General features: G+C 42.9%; 1 protein-coding gene, 1 non-coding gene and 2 pseudogenes across 2 annotated transcripts; 1 reads left to right on the plus strand and 3 right to left on the minus strand.

Moving 5' to 3' along the window:
• Positions 1 to 2,805: 2,805 nt before the first annotated feature.
• LOC136321571 (5S ribosomal RNA) lies at positions 2,806 to 2,923 on the minus strand (annotated as a pseudogene).
• A 3,417-nt stretch (positions 2,924 to 6,340) lies between these two features.
• DPPA3 (developmental pluripotency associated 3) lies at positions 6,341 to 10,745 on the minus strand. Its single transcript, XM_066253109.1, has 4 exons — positions 10,673 to 10,745; positions 7,856 to 8,127; positions 7,205 to 7,237; positions 6,341 to 6,451 (listed from the first exon to the last, which is right to left on the minus strand). Exons 1-4 carry the CDS (start codon positions 10,740 to 10,742, stop codon positions 6,341 to 6,343), a joined length of 486 nt encoding a protein of 161 aa, XP_066109206.1. The 5' UTR covers positions 10,743 to 10,745.
• LOC136321184 (small nucleolar RNA SNORA5) lies at positions 10,139 to 10,254 on the minus strand (annotated as a pseudogene).
• Positions 10,746 to 11,177: 432 nt separating the features above from the next.
• LOC136321659 (U6 spliceosomal RNA) lies at positions 11,178 to 11,284 on the plus strand. Its single transcript, XR_010728802.1, has one exon. It is a non-coding gene; the product is annotated as a U6 spliceosomal RNA (small nuclear RNA).
• The last annotated feature ends 7,674 nt before the right edge of the window (positions 11,285 to 18,958 follow it).

The following is an 18,958-nucleotide window of genomic DNA, read 5'->3' on the forward strand; positions in this document are numbered from 1 at the left end:
TATCTTAAGGTACCACTGTAGTTCATTTCTAGAGAGATTTCTCTGACCATGTGGAACACCCACAACCACCAGGAGGAGGCGCAGTGTCCTCTCCTAACACCACCAACAAAAAGAACAGTTGAACATGAAAGAACTCGGGGGATACTGAGTCCTTTCTGAAGAAAGTGATAGAGCCTGACCTGTGGTGGTGCAGTGGATAAAGTGTTGACCTGGAACAATGAGGTCACCAGTTAGAAACCCTGGGCTTGCCTGGTCAAGGCATATATGGGAATTGATGCTTCCTGCTCCTCCCCCCTTTCTCTCTCTCTCTCTCTCTGTCTCTCTTTCTCTCTCTCTCATTCTAACTCTCTCTCTTCTCTAAAATGAATAAATAAATAAAAATTAAAAAAAAAAAAGAAAGTGATAGAGAACAAACACACCAACCAAGAAGTAACTGAGATTAACTACAGCTAAAGGGATGGCAATGAGCATTAAACATATTTACATAACTGTAGGTAAAAAAAGACTTTTCAAGTATGCATATAGTAACAGAGCAAAGAGTGTTAATCTAATAATGTAGAGATGACAACTAAAAAATTGAGAGGAAAAAGAGATGAGATGATAGGAGTTCGAACATGTTGTTTCATGTATGGTTGGGGTATAACTGATATAATTCAAACCTGTCAATTACAGTCAAACTTCAGGTTAGCCCTACAAAGCTGAACACCGAGAGGTCATTTAATGACTAAATGGTAGTTACTAAAGGGTAAGGGAAGAGGGGGAAACAATTATTGTTCACATTAAAAAAACAGGTAGAAGAGAAAATAAAGATAAGCCCTGGTGGAGTAGCTCAGTTGGTTGGAGCATCGTCCTGATACAACAAAGTTGCAGGTTTGATCCCCAGTGAGGACACATACAAGAATCAACCAGTGGCCTGACCTGTGGTGGCACAGTGGATAAAGCGTCGACCTGGAACGCTGAGGTTGCGAATTCAAAACCCTGGCTTTGCCTGGTCAAGGCACATATGGGAGTTGATGCTTCCTTCTCCTCCCCTTTCTCTCCCTCTCTGTTTCTCTCTCTCTCTCTCTCTCCTCTCTAAAATGAATAAATAAAATCTTAAAAATAAATAAGTAAATAAAATAAAAAAAATCAACCAGTGAATGCGTAAATAAATGGAACAACAAATCAATGCTTCCCTCTCTCTCCTTTTCTTTCCCTCGCTAAAATCAATAAATAAAAGTGTCTTTAAATAAAAAAAAGTATTATAAGGTTTAAATTATAAAGATAACCACTAGGAAGAAAATGTGAATCTTCCTAACTTCTGGAAGAACTACACACAGGAACAGTTGATGTGATGAGACAAGATAAAAAAATACCCCTTAAAAGCAAATATTTTCACTGACCAGGTGGTGGCGCAGTGGACAAAGCATTGGACTGGGCCTGACCTGTGGTGGCACAGGGGATAAAGCGTCGACCTGGAAATGCTGAGGTTTCCGGTTCGAAACCCTGGGCTTGCCTGGTCAAGGCACATATGGGAGTTGATGCTTCCTGCTCCTCCCCCTTCTCTCTCTCTCTCTCTCTCTCTCTCTCTCCTCTCTCTCTCCTCTCTCTCTTCTCGCTCTCTCTCCCTCTCTCTCTCCTTTCTAAAACAAATAAAAAAATAAATAAATAAAGCATTGGACTGGGATGCAGAGGACGCAGGTTCGAAACCCCAAGGTTGCCAGCTTGAGCGCAAGGTTGCTGGCCTGAGCAAGAGGTCACTCACTCTGCTGTACCCCCCCCTCCATCAAGGAACCTATGAGAAAGCAATCAATGAACAACTAAGGTGCCACAATGAAGAATTGATGCTTCTAATCTCTCCCCCTTCCTGTCTGTCCCTCTCTCTGTCTCTCTGTTAAAAAAAAAAAAAGAAAAAAAAAGAAAAAAAAGAAAATCTTTGGGAAAAAAAGCAAATATTTTCAGATTGTATCACACAACAAAACTCAATCAGTCTTTGCTATGAGTCACACATAGTGATTCAGAAAGGTTGAATATAAATAGGCAAAGGTATACAATTTCTTTATACATTTATTGAAATTGATCCTTCTGTCATTATGTAAGAGAGTATTCTAAGATATAAACAAGTATTTGGGAATGATGGTTTATAATACCTGAACTTTACTCTCAACTATTTAAGTTAAAAAAGTTAAAGTACACAGCAGCCAGTGGGGTGGGTCGCAGCCACATTAAGAATGCACTGCTCCCCCCCCCCAAAAAAAAAAAAAGAAAGAAAGAATGCCCTGCCCAGCCAGGACTTGGAGAGTTTTAGTACCCTGCCCCATGCTCTAAAGATTGTTGGGACAGCAGAACTTTCACCTTTCATTGTGTTTATAGCACCTACTGCCCAGGCACTCAGACAGAAGCCCTGCTGCAACTGCGGAAGGATTCAGAGGCCATCCGCAGACAATAGGGTTAGGCTGAAAGTACCGACTTGACTCAGTCAATTTTCATCTCACATAAGCTGCTTATTGTGCAGCCTTGAAAACCTTGTTTTGAACTTTATCTTTTGCTTGTTTTCTCCAAAATGGAGATACTAAAAGTAGCACGCTTCATATACTTGTTTTGAGAATTAAATGAGCTAATGCATATAAAATACTTAGAACAATGCCTAGCACTTTTTAAATTTTTATTTATTTTTAGAGAGAGAGGGGAGAGAGAGAAGAGGGGCAGGAGCAGGAAGCATCAACTCTCATTGTGCTTTGACCAGGCAAACCCAGGGTTTCAAATCAGCAAGCTCATCATTTCAGGTTGGTGCTTTATCCATTGTGCCCCCACAGGTTAGGTCAAAGCCTGCAGCACCGGTATTCGTACGAGGTCTCCCATCCAAGTAGTAATCAGGCCCCACTCTGCTTAGCTTTGGAGATCAGATGAGATCCCGCGTGTTCAGGGTGGTGTGGCCTTAGACCCTAGCACTCTACGAAGAAAAAAATTTAATGAATGGCACTAAAGAACGTAAAGAATTCTGTTCATCCACATTCTTGGATTATTAAATCTCATCAGTTTGTATCTATATTTAACATGATTGCAATAAACATAAGTTGGCTTTTTGTGTGTGACAGAGTCAGAGAGACAGAGAGAGGGACAGATAGGGAACACAGGCAGGGAGAGCGATGAGAAGTATCTTTGTTGCAGCACCTTAGTTGTTCGTTGATTGCTTTTTCATATATGTGCCTTGACAAGGGAGCGAGTGTCCCATTGCTCAAGCCAGTGACCTTGGGCTCAAGCTGGTGAGCCTTGCTCAAACCAAACGAGCCCACGCTCAAACCAGCAACCTCGGGGTTTTGAACCTGGGTCCTCTGCGTCCTAGTCCAACACTATCCACTGTGCTACCACCTTAATGGCTTTTTAAAAAATAGTCTGCCCTGCCCGGGTGGCTCAGTTGGTTAGTGTTGTCCCAACATGCCAAGGTTGCAGGTTCAATCCCTGGTCAGGGCATGAAAAAACTAGTCTGATTTTCTAATTCATATAGAAAAGTAGTCAAGATGACTGTGCTACTAAGACCTTGCAATTTTAACAACAGAAGACTACCCCATGCTTATCCGTGCTAGTAGATTTGTGTTTGAGTAGCTAAGTAGAATGACTTCAAAGACCTAACTAGGGGCCCTGACCGGTTGACTCAGTGGTAGAGCGTCGGCCTGGCGTGCAGAAGTCCCGGGTTCGATTCCCGGCCAGGGCACACAGGAGAAGCGCCCATCTGCTTCTCCACCCCTCCCCCTCTCCTTCCTGTCTCTCTCTTCCCCTCCTGCAGCCGAGGCTCCACTGGAGCAAAGATGGCCCGGGCGCTGGGGATGGCTCCTTGGCCTCTGCCCCAGGCGCTAGAGTGGCTCTGGTCGCAACAGAGCGACCCCCCCGGAGGGGCAGAGCATTGCCCCCTGGTGGGCAGAGCATCGTCCCCTGGTGGGTGTGCCGGGTGGATCCCAGTTGGGCGCAAGCGGGAGTCTGTCTGACTGTCTCTCCCCATTTCCAGCTTCAGGAAAAAAAAAAAAAAAATTAAAAAAAAAAAAAGACCTAACTGGGCAGTGCATGTTAACATCCTTTTATAACACATCACTGTTCAACTTTTTTGCCATTTCTGTTGCAACCAATGCCCCAGGTCTGGGCTGTTTCCTTTTCCACTCCATTCTGTGTACTGACAGGTTGTTCTTACCTACCTACATTACCAGCATGGCATTTATCCCCCCCTACCCCCATATCTCGCTGCTTTTCTTTGAGAAAAAAATAAAAGAATTGGGTATCTAAGTAAACAAAACACTTCAAACACATTGGCAATGGGAGGGTAGATGACAAATTTCATCTTTTGTATCCCAAAGAAATTCAGGTCTGTGTAGTGACAAATCATGAAAGAAAATAACCCATGTAAAATACTGTTAGATGGCATCTTCCCTTACTATTCTATACCATCATGTTTAATTTCCTCCTTTCAAGACCTTTACTTCTCTTCTACTTCCCTGTTTTTTGCTATCTCTTCCAGGAAATTGATATGTACAAAATATCCATCCCATTGTTTTCTAATCTTATCCAAATGTGAAAGGTTTCTTCCCAGTAGGAAAACAGAAAATATTACAATGTCAGGTATTACTCGGCCGGATAGCTGGTGGTTAGTCATTCCCCATACACGAAGGTTGCAGATTTGGTCCCTGGTCAGGGACCATACAACAACCAATCAATGAATACATAAATAAGTGAACAACAAATTGATGTTTCTCTCTCTAAAAATTAATTTAAACAAAGTAACATCTCCCTGTTGAACTAAGAACAAGGGCTGTGAATACACAATACAATATACAGATGATATATGGAACACCTGTATACAGGTACAGAATTGCACACCTGAAACCTATAATTTTACTAATCAACATCACCCTAATAGATTCAATAAAGGAACAAGAACAAAAAACAATTTTTTTCATTTTTAAAAATTTTATTGCCTGACCTGTGGTGGTGCAGTGGATAAAGTGTCAACATGGAATGCCGAGGTGCTGGTTCAAAACCCCAGGCTTGCCCTGGCCAGTTGGCTCAGCAGTAGAGCATTGGCCTGGCATGCAGGAGTCCCGGGTTCAATTCCCGGCCAGGGCACACAGGAGAAGCGCCCATCTGCTTTCCACCCCTCCCCCTCTCCTTCCTCTGTCTCTCTCTTCCCCTCCCATAGCCGAGGCTCCATTGGAGCAAAGATGGCCCAGGCACTCACTGAGGATGGCTCTGTGGCCTCTGCCTCAGGTGCTAGAATGGCTCTGGATGCAACAGAGCAACGCCCCAGAGGGGCAGAGCATCGCTCCCTGGTGGGTGTGCCGGGTGGATCCTGGTCGGACGCATATGGGAGTCTGTCTGATTGCCTCCCCATTTCCAGCTTTGGAAAAATGAAAACAAAACAAAACAAAACAAAAAACAACCCCAGGCTTGCCCGATTAAGGCACATATGGGAGTTGATGCTTCCTGCTCCTCCTCCTTCTTTCCTCTCTCCAATAAAAATGAATAAAATCTAAAAAAAAAAAAAAAAATCCTAACTAAAAAAAAAGTAATTTATTGATTTTTAGGGGTGGGGAGAAGTGGGAAGCAACTTGTTGCTTCTCGTGTGTCTTAACCAGGCAAGCCCAGGGTCTCGAACTCGTGACTGGTGACCTCAGCATTCTGAGTTGATGCTTTTTGAATAAAGAACAATTAAAAAAAATTTTTTTTTTAAAAAGCTTTATTGATTTGAGAGAAAGAGGAAGGGAGGAAGAGAGAGGCAGAGAGTCAGACTCAGGAACATTTATCTGTTCCTGTATGTACCCTGACCAGGGATTGAACCAGCAACCTCTGTGTCAATTGAGCTATATCTGGCCAGGGCATAAAGAACAATTTTTTTTTTTTTTTTTTTTTTTTTAGAGACGAGAGAGAGAGGGAGAGAGAGAGACAGAGAGAGGAGCTGGAAGCATCAACTCCCATATGTGCCTTGATCAGGCAAGCCCAGGGTTTTGAACCGGCGACCTCAGCATTTCCAGGTCGACGCTTTATCCACTGCGCCACCACAGGTCAGGCAAGAACAATTTTTAAAAAGTCTCAAATTGGCCTCAGATTTTAAATAAGATTCTCTGTACACACATTTGCTACTAAAAAAAAAAGGAACCGAAGCCATTCAAATGTAAATTATATAGATTCCTTATAAGTTATTGACATCAAGTTAGACAAGAAAAAGATGCAAGAAAAAGATATCACAGAACTTCTATCATAGGTTATCAACATATTGGCATACAGTCTATCTGAGCAGAGTAGCTCTCAAGCTGCTGCATGTTACCTTAAAGCTACTGGCAAGGAAAACAAAAAGTACAAGAAAGAATAATGGCTAAATCAACTCCATGTCAGAATTATTTTCCATGTTGATATTATCAGAAATATCTCCGTGATATAGGCAATAACGGCAGCTACATCTGAATCTTCTGAATCTTGATTCAATCTGAAAAAAATAATGGATTAGTTGGGTTAATAGAAATAATGAAATGATTTCTTGTACCCTCAAATCTAATGTTGTTAGAGCAGCCTTGGGAATATGGCGTAGGCTGGGCCACTCTGGTATGGGATGCTGATGGAGGAGGCTGTGAGTCTGTGGGCTCAGGAGGTGGTACATGGGAACTCTCTGTACTCTGCTCAGTTTTGCTGTGAACCTAAATCTGCTCTAAAAAAAAAAAAAAAGACTTTTTAAGAACAAACTTACTGCCTGACCAGGCGGTGGTGCAGTGGATAGAGCGTCGAACTGGGATGCAGAGGACCCGGGTTCGAGACCCCGAGGTCGCCAGCTTGAGTGCGGACTCATCTGGTTTGAGGAAAAGCCCACCAGCTTGAACCCAAGGTTGCTGGCTTCAGCAAGGGGTTACTCGGTCTGCTAAAGGCCCGCGGTCAAGGCACATATGAGAAAGCAATCAATGAACAACTAAGGTGTTGCAACGTGCAATGAAAAACTAATGATTGATGCTTCTCATCTCTCTCCGTTCCTGTCTGTCTGTCCCTGTCTATCCCTCTCTCTGACTCATTCTCTGGCTCTGTAAAAAAAATTTTAAAAAAGATTAAAAAAAAAAAAAGAACAAACTTATTTTTTTTCTTAGTTCCTGGTGATTCAGAGTCTAAGCCAATTAATTCCCCTTTCCCTCTCCACAAAACAAAACACAAACAAAACACCAAAAACTATGTATAGTAAGGAAATTCCTATTACCTCCAGTTTCCTCTCCTCTGGGGTTTTTTGAAGCTTCATGGAAAGAAAAAACAATGTATTAAAACCTATTAAAAAATTAAAACTATCAACAAAATGTTAAAGTGTTAATGTTAAACATCTGCACCCTGGCTGGTTAGCTGAGTTGGTTAGAGCGTCATCCCAACAGGCCATGGTTGCAAGTTCGATCCCCAGTCAGGGCACATACAAGAAGCAACAAATGAACGCATAAATAAGTGGAACACCTTGATGTTTCCCTCTCGTCTCTAAAATTAAATAATAAAAATTAAAGGCCATGGCCAGGTGGTTCACTAGATAGAGCATCATCCCAGTCCTAGGTTTGATCCCTGGCCAGGGCATGTGTGTGAAGCAATCAATGAGTATACAACTAAATGAAACAACTAAATAGAAGAATGAGCTGATGCTTCTCGTTCTATCCCTTCCCCCTCAAATCAATGAAAAAAAAAATTTTAATTAGAAAAATATGTTAAACATTTGCCATAAGAAAGAAGTTGGAGAAACATGTTATTCATACCCTGCACTCAGGAGTGTAGTTGATGACTTACTGACAGTCATCACTATTTACATATTAATTTATGAGCTGGCCCTACCCTCCCAGATGGGCAGAGCTGTCTGCCTAGATCACAAACTCACCAGGGATATGGTGCGGTATCTAATAATTTGTAACATTCTTTGCATCCTTTCTTTCCGAGCAGTTGCCAAAGTCCTCACTCCGCGTCTCCTCCTGTAGATCGTGCCTTCACCCAGCCCCAGTCCAAGCCCCTTTACGTTTTTTGCTCTGTCCTGTTGTTGGGCTTCTGGTTGAAGGGGGGCTTCTGGTAGAAGTGAAGGGACCTTGGTGCTGGGGTTGAGAGTCAAGCTACTGAGGTTCTTTGCTAGTACCTCTGACTCAGCTTGAGTGCCAGCTGAAAGAAAAGAGAAATCTAAGATCCGGTAGGGTTAACTTCATTATCCCAAAGTCAGTAGTTTCAGGTTTAAATTAGGTCTGCTCTTAAACAGGTGAACATGGATGATGGAATGTTCCCCAGGATGAAGGATCACATATACCCCCTGCATTACTTACTGTGCTAGCTTAGCACGCTGCACACTTGGGGGTATATATTGAAAAATGTATGTAAGAATCTATTATTATGGGAACCATTTTATTCTCAAAAAAAAACAAAAAAAAACAACAACAAAAAACAAAGCCCTCTCTTTTCCTGTTATTGATATTGATAGTTCTAAATGTTATATTTTTTTCATGAGGTCAAAAGTAGCTAAGTATAGCCCTGGCCAGATGGCTGGTTGGTTGGAGTGTCATTCCCATATGCAGGTGTCACTGGTTCCATCCTTGATTGGGGAACATGCAGAAACAGATCAATGTTTTTCTCTCTCTCATCAATAAATAAGAATTTTTAAAAAGTAGCTAAGTAGCCCTGGCCGGTTGGCTCAGCGGTAGAGCGTTGGCCTGGCGTGCGGGGGACCCGGGTTTGATTCCCGGCCAGGGCACATAGGAAAAGCGCCCATTTGCTTCTCCACCCCTACCTCCTTCCTCTCTGTCTCTCTCTTCCCCTCCTGCAGCCAAGGCTCCATTGGAGCAAAGATGGCCCGGGCGCTGGGGATGGCTCCTTGGCCGCTGCCCCAGGCGCTGGAGTGGCTCTGGTCGTGGCAGAGCGTCGCCCCCTGGTGGGCAGAGCATCGCCCCCTGGTGGGCAGAGCGTCGCCCCCTGGTGGGCAGAGCGTCGCCCCTGGTGGGAGTGCCGGGTGGATCCCCGTCGGGCGCATGCGGGAGTCTGTTTGACTGTCTCTCCCCGTTTCCAGCTTCATAAAAGTACAGGAAAAAGAAAAAAAGAAAAAAGAAAAAATATGGGACAGAAACCAGGCATTGGCAAGTATTCCATTTTCATTTGTTTGTGAATTTTTAATATAAATGGGGAGAGGTAAAGCATTATTACAAGTCAGAATGTTTCAGTGAACAAATTTCAGCAGCTCCACTTTATAAAAATGATAAAGCCTGACTTGTGGTGGTGCAGTGGATAAAGCCTCGACCTGGAACGCTGAGGTTGCCCAGTCAAGGCATATATGGAAGTTGATGCTTCCTGCTCCTCCTCCTCCTCTCTCTCTCCCCCCTTCTCTAAAATAAATAAATAAATAAAATCTTTAAAAAAAAAAAAAAAGATAGGCCCTGGCCGGTTGGCTCAGCGGCAGAGAGTCAGCCTGGCATGCGGGGGACCCGGGTTCGATTCCCAGCCAGGGCACATAGGAGAAGCGCCCATTTGCTTCTCCACCCCCCCCCCCCCCCCCTCCTTCCTCTCTGTCTCTCTCTTCCCCTCCCGCAGCCAAGGCTCCATTGGAGCAAACATGGCCCGGGCGCTGGGGATGGCTCCTTGGCCTCTGCCCCAGGCGCTAGAGTGGCTCTGGTCACGGCAGAGCGACCCCCCCCCCCCCAGGGGCAGAGCGTCGCCCCTGGTGGGCGTGCCGGGTGGATCCGGGTCGGGCGCGAGCGGGAGTCTGTCTGACTGTCTCTCCCCGTTTCCAGCTTCAGGAAAAAAAAAAATGATAAAGAAACCTGAAAAAAGAACTACACTTGTGGAACAGCCAAAGAAACCCCAATTACAACAGTTTCCCCCCATCCTTAAGTAGCCTAGAGGTTGAAATGGCTGTTACCTCTCCAGTTATACCCAGCTTTTTCATGGTAGTAAATCTTTCTACCCAAACCTAATTAGGTCCCCACCTTCCTGGTTCTGTCGGTGGCCACACTGACTCGCTCCTCTGAAACCAGATTATCCTGACTAATGGCTGCCTGGGCAGTGTAGGTGGTGGAGCTGGAGAGCCTGGAACACATTCGCTTGCTTCTATAAACCCACCCTTTCCTTCTATTTCCTGAAATGCTACTTTTCTGTTTATAACGTTCCTAAAGGGTAGATTTTTTTTTTTCCATGTCCACAGCTAAACGTATCCCCAGAGCCCATGAGCGGTGGAGCTTGCTGTAGCAGCCATCTGGGCCAGCCCCTGCTATGGGGGGAGCAGGGGCTGAATTTGACTTGGCTGAGGTTAAAGGGTTTTAGCTAGTAAGTAAGCCAATCCCGAAAATGTTGGTGAGACTAAGAAAACCTTTAGGTTAAATGGAAGTTTAGGTTTCTTGTATTTTGTTCCTTTTTGTCGTTCCTGACGTGTATTGCCGATGGAAATACTGTTCGCAAGACGCCAGGAGCCACGTACGAGCAGAATTTCGGTTGCCTTTCCCCAGAAACTGCATTTACAGATTGGAGTGTTCCTGAGTATAGATAGTAAGCAACACAGTTGAATACCCTTCCCCCGCTTTCGTCTTTGCCCTCCGTGGTTTTTTTCCACTGGAGGGACCCAGTGGAAAACCGTACTCTTTAAAGCACTGAGGTTAATAGAAGAAAGGAAGGCAGACTCTGGACTTCCCCAACCCCTTGTGGTCAAGAAGGGCACTATCTGGCTTACCGGAATCTTCTTCATGGGGCATCTCAGACGACTCCGGGGTCGAGGTCGGGCTAACCTTTGGTGAGTCCATTGGAAGTCTAGCCAAAGCCTGAAGTTCCTCCTAGATCCCCACGAAGGGTTGGGGCAAAAGGGGAGCTCGAAACTCTCAAATTGCCACAAAGTAGTCCGGAGAGTTCCGTATAGCCCAGAAATAGCGAAAAAAAAAAAAAAAAAAAAAAAATCCAAATTCAAACAAAACGTGGTGAAAGGAACAGCTAACGGCCTAAAAATCTAGGTCCGGTTTCTTCTTAAGAACTACAGGTAAGCCAATCAGCCAGCCCATTTAAATGCAAATGGTGATGATTAAGGGATTAAGGTGAGTGGGAATAGTCCTACTGGTGGACTAATAGACGACTTTCATCTGCTCCGCATTAAGGTAATCATGCCCTCTGTCAAAGAGGCTGGAAAACTTATCAAGAGCGTCTGTGGTTGTGTCTCCCTAAGGTTGCCATAAAATTTAGCTGTTGTGCTCACTTTGGCAGCACATACACTAAAATTGGAATAATACCGAGAATATTAGCGTGGCCCCTGTGTAAGGATGATGCACAAATTCATGAAATGTTTCATATAAAAAAAAAATTAGCTTTTTTTTTTTTTCTTTTTTCAAATTCTGCTTCTGGAGATGTCTGCTGGTTTTGTGAACTGGACTTCAAGGGAGCAGAAAAGAGCAGTTTCCCTTTCGTTTTGAACTAACTCCTGATCAAGTTAAAAAAGTTTTCTTGCCTGACTCATTTATTTTTATTAATTTATTATTTTTTAACTGAATTTGTTGGGATGGGAAGTCTGCTAGTGAGGGAAAGTAGAGGAGAAATAAGTGTCTTATAAACAGCTTATTAGCTTGGTATTTTATTTATTCTTTTATTTTGTTTTTTTCTCCTAGCTTGGTATTTTAGATCTGTAATTTTAATTTGTTTAATAAGCTATATATTTAAGTACGGTTAACATTTGTAAGCAGCTGAAATGAATTAAATTTATAAATTGCTGGTCCTCCCAAATATGAGTACTGAATTCTAGCACAGAGCACTGTCATTAACTGCTGATTTTCTTTGCTTTTTTAGATTTTATTTATTCATTTTTTAGAGGGGGGGAGGAGCAGGAAGCATCAACTCCCATATGTGCCTTGAGTGGGCAAGCCCCGGGTTTCGAACCGGTGACCTCAGCATCCCAGGTTGACACTTCATCCACTGCACCACCATAGGTCAGCAACTGCTGATTTTCTACAGGAGGTAGAACAAGTCTCCCGGGGCCTTGTTCTTCTTTTTCCTATCTCCTAGTCAATGTGCAACCTCCCCAGTTCCCTGTTAAGCTGGAAACTATGAGAAAATACTCAAAAGCAATCTTGTTTGTTTTTAGTAAAAAGTAAAAGTTAAAATTATGATCAAGAAATATTTTTGTCCCTGGCTGGGTAGCACATTAGATTGTTGACTCTGCGATCCAGTCAGGGCAAGTAGGAGAAGCAATCAGTTAGTGCACAACTAAATGGGACAAGTTGATGCTTCTCTCTCTTCCTCCCTTTCTTCCTTTCTGTCTCTCTCAAATCAATGGAAAAATTTAATTAATATAAATATTTTTGTAGGGGGTGAGGAGTAGCTATAAACATGTTATGTCACAGACTTTATTCAAGTGATTTTCAGGTGTGGCCTCCAGACAAGCAGCATCAACAGCACCAGTAACTTGTTAGATATGATTACATGAACTAGCCTGACCTGTGGCGGTGGTGCTTGCTGGGCCAAGGCAGATACAAGAAGCAACTACAAATTCATGCTTCCCACTCCTTCTCCTCACCATTCTCTTTCTCTTTCCTCTTTCTAAAATCAATAAATAAAATCTTTAAAAAAATTATCGAGTTCCAACCTGTACCTACTGAATCAAAGACCGGGGCTCCTAATCACTGTGTTAACACTGGTGATTTGGATGTGTGCTAAAGTTTAAGAAGCACGGCTCTAAGGCTTTTTTTTAACTTTCTACACCTGTGTTTCATCTCTCAGCTGTTCTCCCTTTGCCCTGGGACACTCTCCTACAACAGTCTCTGAGAAGAGAGGGCAAAAATCAGATTTCAGGTAAAGAGGTGAGACAGTGAAAAGGATGGACATATAGTCTCCCTCAAGAAATCCAGGTTTAAAAGGTGAGAAAAACATAGGTCTAGGAAGGTGTGCGATGTAGATGGTAAAGTTTCAGTTTACTTAAACATGACAGAAACAGCCAAAAGCAATGGAAGCTAAAACTACTGAGAGGATAGTTCAGAAACAATCCCTAAATAAGCTTAATATGACTGCATTAAACAAATCTTAAAAATTTATAACATCTTTCTAGTTAACGTGCTTTTTCCTTTCTAGTTCAAAAGATGAGATAAAAGCCAAACAGAATAAAGCAAACTGGAAAAAATAAAAAGCAGACTATGAAAGAATATGTCAAGGAAGCTATTCTCAAGAGATTAAAAAAAATAAACAGGATGGCCTGACCAGGCAGTGGCTCAGTGGATAGAGCGTCGGAGTGCGACGCGGAGGTTTGAAACCCCGAGGTCATCAGATTTAGTGTGGGGTCACTGGCTTGAGCATGAGGTCATAGACACGACCCCATGGTCGCTGGCTTGAGCCCAAAGGTCGCTGGCTTGAGCAAGGGGTCACTGGCTTGACTTGAACTCTCCAATTAAGGTACATATGAGAAGCAATCAATGAACAACTAACGTGCTGCAACTAGAGATGCTTCTCATCTCTTTCCCTTCTCTCACTTAAAAACAAATAAACAAACAGAAAAACAGAAAAAACAAAGTGAAAAGAATGAGGTAAGCAAACAGATATAAAATGCTAAAAACAAAACAACAGAAAAAGAAAGACAATAGGCCCCGAATGGAATTGCTTATGCTAAGCCCCACCTCACCAAACCTACACTTACAGTTTTAGCTCTCTCAGAAATTGACTTTTATACTAGTCAATCAGAAATGTCCTGATCAGCACTAGTTAGATAACCTGCCTGACTGACCCCAGCCATGCCATAAAGTAACCTGGAATAAACAACCTGCTTAAAAAAAAAAAAACTAGTACAACTTCTTTATACCTGCTCCCTTTTGCCTGTGAAATCTTTTCCTTATATAGCTCTTCGAAGCTCCTTTCTATTTGCTAAATTGGATGCTGCCCAATGCATGAATCACTGAATAAAGACAATAAGAAGTTTTAAATTTTGTCTGTTGAATTTTGTGGGGTTTTTTTGTTTTTGTTTTGTTTTTTTACAGAGACAGAGAGAGTCAGAGAGACAGATAGACAGGGACAGACAGACAGGAACGGAGAGATGAGAAGCATCAATCATTAGTTTTTTGTTGTGTGTTGCGACTTCTTAGTTGTTCATTGATTGCTTTCTCATATGTGCCTTGATCGCGGGCCTTCAGCAGACTGAGTAACCCCTTGCTGGAGCCAGCGACCCTGGGTCCAAGCTGGTGAGCTTTTTGCTCAAGCCAGATGAGCCTGCGCTCAAGCTGGCAACCTCGGGGTCTGGGTCCTTCCACATCCCAGTCCGATACTCTATCCACTGCGCCACCGCCTGGTCAAGTGAATTTTGTTTTTAAAGAATAGGAAACAAGCCCTGGCCAGATGGCTCAGTTGGTTGGAGCATCATTGGGAAGCTCAGAAGTTGCCGGTTTGATCCCTGGTCAGAGCACACAAAAGACTCAATCAACGATGTCATGAATAAGTGGAACAAAATCAATGGTTCTCTCTCTGCCTCTCTCCCTTTCTCTCTTTCTCAAAATCAATTAAAAAAAGAAAAGAAAAGGAAACAAGCTAGGTGGAAGGATCTTCCCAAGTTAAGGGATAAATTGATAGGGTTCAAGACATGCTACCCATAAAATATGGTACCTTGGCACAAGTGAATATTTTAACCTGAAGGCTTTTGAGAAAACAGCTGAAGCAGGAAAATCTATCTGATCTTTCTAGTTCATAAAATCTTCATGTAAGAGGCCCTCCCGTATCTGAAGAAGAGAAACATCCTTATCTTCAAGACAGAGACACTGAATCAGCAGGCCTTGCTAAGTTTCCTTTTTTTTTTTTTTTTTAATTCAGTGACAGGAGAGGAGGCAGAGACAGACTCCCACATATGCCCCAACTGGATCCACCTGGCAAGCCCACTAGGGGTGATGCTATGCGCATCTGTGGCATTGCTCTGTTTGTTGCTCAGCAACCAAGCTCTTCTTAGCACCTGATGGAGGCCATGGAGCCATTGGCAGTGCCCAGGGCCAACTCCCTCCAACTGAGCCATGGCTGCAGGAGGGGAAGAGAGAGAGAGAGAGGCTTCTCCTATATACCCTGACCAGGAATTGAACCTGGGACATCCACACGTAGGCCAATGCTCTACCACTAAGCCAACTGGCCAGCTGGTTTCCATTTTCTATACTTAGTGCATACTCCTTGACCTTCCATATTTTCCCACGACTTTCCCATTCTTTACACCTAGCATAAAAACACTCAGGTGGCCCTGGCCGGTTGGCTCAGTGGTAGAGCATCGGCCTGGCGTGCAGGAGTCCCAGGTTTGATTCCCGGCCAGGGCACACAGGAGAAGCACCCATCTGCTTTTCCACCCCTCCCCCTCTCCTTTCTTTCTGTTGTTTAACCATTTCTTTCAAGTCTTCATTTCCTTATGAAGACTCCCAGGACATGTAAAACTTACATTAAATAAATTTATGTTTTTCTCCTGCTAATCCATCTTTGTCAGTTAAATTCTCAGACCTAGCCAGGGACCTTAATAGGGTTAAGGAAACTGTTTTTCTTAACCTACACAGTGTTCCTATGTCCTGTCTCTTGCTGCTTCATCCTTCCTCAGTGGTGGGGTAGTTATGAAAACCAAAACTGAAGTTTGTAAAAGGGTCCCCAGACAGAAAGTGTAAAGTACAAATGACCCACTGATTCTGCCAGTGAAACAGGCCTGGTTTTAGCTATAGTTTGCCATTTGGCCTGGTGAACAGCCATAAATTGTATGTGCATTTCTAGGGCAGAGCACGTGGGCCCAGAATGGGATAATAGTGAGTGTCACTAATGGGTGACTGATTTAGAGGTGAGAGTTGTCAGTCCACAGGAGGTATGATCATGACTTTTAATTTTAATTCAATTTATTTTATTTAAACATTTTTAAAAATTTATTTATTGATTTTAGAGAGAGAGGAAGGGAGAGAGAGACAGGAACATCAGTCTGTTCCTGTATGTGCCCTGACTGTGGATCAAATCAGCTACCTCTGTGCTTGGGAACAATGCTCTAACCAACCGAGCCTTCTAGCCAGGACTATTTAAACATTTTTTACTGAATTGTTTTGGTGACATTGGTTTATAAAATTATATAGGTTTCAGGAGCACAATTCTACAGTATCTCATGACTTGTTCTTTCCATCCTTTTCTTTCTGTACTAATGACTGTTTTCTCTCTTATAGGTTACTGTTTTACTTACTGTATAGACACATGTTGTGAATCCTGCTTGTGTCTCATTTGTTCTTGTTTACTCAATATCCATACTTCTATGAGTTTTGCTTCTGTCTTATTTTATTTATTTATTTATTTTTAGTTTATTCATTTTAGGGGGGGTGAGAAAAAGAGAGAGAGAGAGAGAGAAGGGGCAGGTGCAGGAAGCATCATTTCCAATATGTGCCTTGACCAGGCAAGCCTGGGGTTTTGAACCAGCGACCTTAGCGTTCCAGCTCAGTTGATGCCTTATCCACTGTGCCACCACAGGTCAGGCTTGCCTCTGTCTTATAAGCTACAAGTTTATTGTCTATGCTTAACATTTCTTCTCTTCTTCTTCTTCTTCTTCCTCTACCTCCTTTTATTTTCCTTCTTCTTCCTTCCTCCTGCTCTTTCTTCTTTTTTTTGCTTAGTACTTTTTAAGAGTTTCATTCATCCCAGTCCTCTTTTCCCTTTATTGCAGAGTTCAATGTGCCCAAAACACTGCAAATGCATATTACACCCTTTACCAGGAATGTTTGATCTACCTAAAATGAAAATAACCAAATGAGAAGGATGACGGGATTGGAAAAATGTGTGTAGGTGATAAATGGAGAAAAAAGCTAAATCTCTGCTTTGGAAGTCAATAATAAGGCCTAAAATAAAAGATAAATAAAAATTAAAACGTGTCATTGTAAACTTGCTGTTTTGAAATGCACAGCAAATACTGCTGGAAGACAGGAAACGGAGAGGGCAGCAAAAGACAGCAGCCGGGACCGTGCTTGTCTCCACAAATCTAGAACTATTTGGCACTTTAATATATTTTTTTATTTTTTATTTTTATTTTTTTATTCACTTTACAGAGGAGAGGGAGAGACAGAGAGAGAGAGAGAGAGAGGAGAGAGAGAGAGAGAGAGAGAGAGAGAGAGAAGGGGGGAGGAGCTGGAAGCATCAACTCCCATATGTGCCTTGACCAGGCAAGCAGGGTTTCGAACCGGCAACCTCAGGTCAGGCCTATTTGGCACTTTATAGACACAAATCACTTACATTCTTTTATTAATTTATTTTAGAGATAGAGGTAGGGGTAAAAGAGAGAGAGAGAGAAATATGGATCTGTTCCTGTATGTGTCCCTGACTGGGGATTGAACCCGATTGGAACAACACTGCCCAACCGTGCTATCCAGCCAGGGCCGTTCCTTTATTTTCTAAGTGAGCTGGCAGATATATTTATTTGATAGGCTGGAAACTGGAAAAAAGTGAAGTTTGTGTTGCCTGTCACTAATTCACCCAAAAATGTAGAGACAGGAATTAAATCTTTTTTTTTTTTTTTTTCTTTTTTTCTTTATTCATTTTTAAAGAGGAGAGAGAGAGAAGGCGGGAGGAGCTGGAAGCATCAACTCCCATATGTGCCTTGACCAGGCAAGCCCAGGGTTTTGAACCGGCGACCTCAGCATTTCCAGGTCAATGCGTTATCCACTGCGCCACCACAGGTCAGGCAGGAATTAAATCTTTATGAGTGTTTTATTCAGATGGCTGGCAATCTGGGGAGACAGAGGTTACAGTCCCAAATCATCCCAACCCCCTATCCCAGCCAACCTTCTTATAAAGGGAAGAAAAGAGCAGGTAAGGGTTTTGGAATTTCTAGGAAGAGCTAATCAGATCATAGTGAAAGTTAATTGGATCACAGCAGGAGAATGAGAGCAGGAGAATGTTCTTGGAGTACAAAGGCTTTGCTTGCAGTCCCCTGGGGCACAAAGGTGGGCTGCTTGCAGATCTTGGGAAGTCCTATATGCCTGACAAAGGTGGATCTCTCACAGGTCTGTTAAGCCAGGTAGGCCTGTTCAGGTATCCCAGTTCCTGGAACAAAGCTTTTACTTTCAGTAACCATTATGCTCACTGACCATAACCAAAGCCACCATTACTCAAGCTAAAATTTAATCTCTTCACTTTTCCCTATCAGGCTATGTTGGTCAAATAAGTTTGTAAATAATTGATATATATGTTTACTCACTTATAGTTTGCATTTGATGTGGGGGATAGGCTATAAACCGGCAGGCTGGTTATAGCCTAAGGCTTAGTTTTAAGACTAAGCTTTTCCCCACACCCTTGACTGTTACATGATGTGGGGTGGTGCACTCTCATGATAAGTGACTTTGTATCAGAGACTTCTTTGTTTGTATATTGGATTAAAGGTTTGGATTTCTACACTATAAAGTGGGGCAGACCAGGGGAGCTTGTTCTCTTCGTTCCTGAGGTATTAGGGAGGAGAGCAGAGTAAGGCCACGTGGAGGAGGCCAGGAGAAGCCAGTTTGTGCAGAGAGGAGATGAGGAAAAGAGGTGAATAAGACTGGTGAGATTAGAAACATTTGATTCTAGGAAACTCAGATAAATCAGTGGCTTTGGGAGCCCTGAATGAAAAGGGAAGTGTTTTCCCACTGTGTGTATTTCTTACCCACCGGATGAAAGCTAGGATTAAAGCTAATGGCCCACCAGTTCTTGGCTCCATTGTTTCATTACCATCTGTCTGAATCCGATGTGAACCTGCATGGGCCAGGCGGCTTTGATAGTGGCCGCTGCAACTGGCTTCATAGTCAATCCATGTGGGAGGCACTACACTAGGAGCTTGACCTGGCTTTCCATCAGCCTTTTCCCAACAGAAAAGTGTCAGGGAAGGGAGCAAAGAACAAAATACAACAAAGTTTGAAAACTTCAACTGAAGCTAGACGCCTTAATTTTTCACTCACTTCTGTGAGATTGACTTTCTAGGCAAATTTACCTTTTAGGATTGTTAAACAGTGAAATGGCTTAATCTGCTTGAGGCTGAAGG

Source organism: Saccopteryx bilineata, chromosome 1 (genome assembly GCF_036850765.1).
Source record: "Saccopteryx bilineata isolate mSacBil1 chromosome 1, mSacBil1_pri_phased_curated, whole genome shotgun sequence".
Taxonomy (NCBI): Eukaryota; Metazoa; Chordata; class Mammalia; order Chiroptera; family Emballonuridae; genus Saccopteryx; species Saccopteryx bilineata.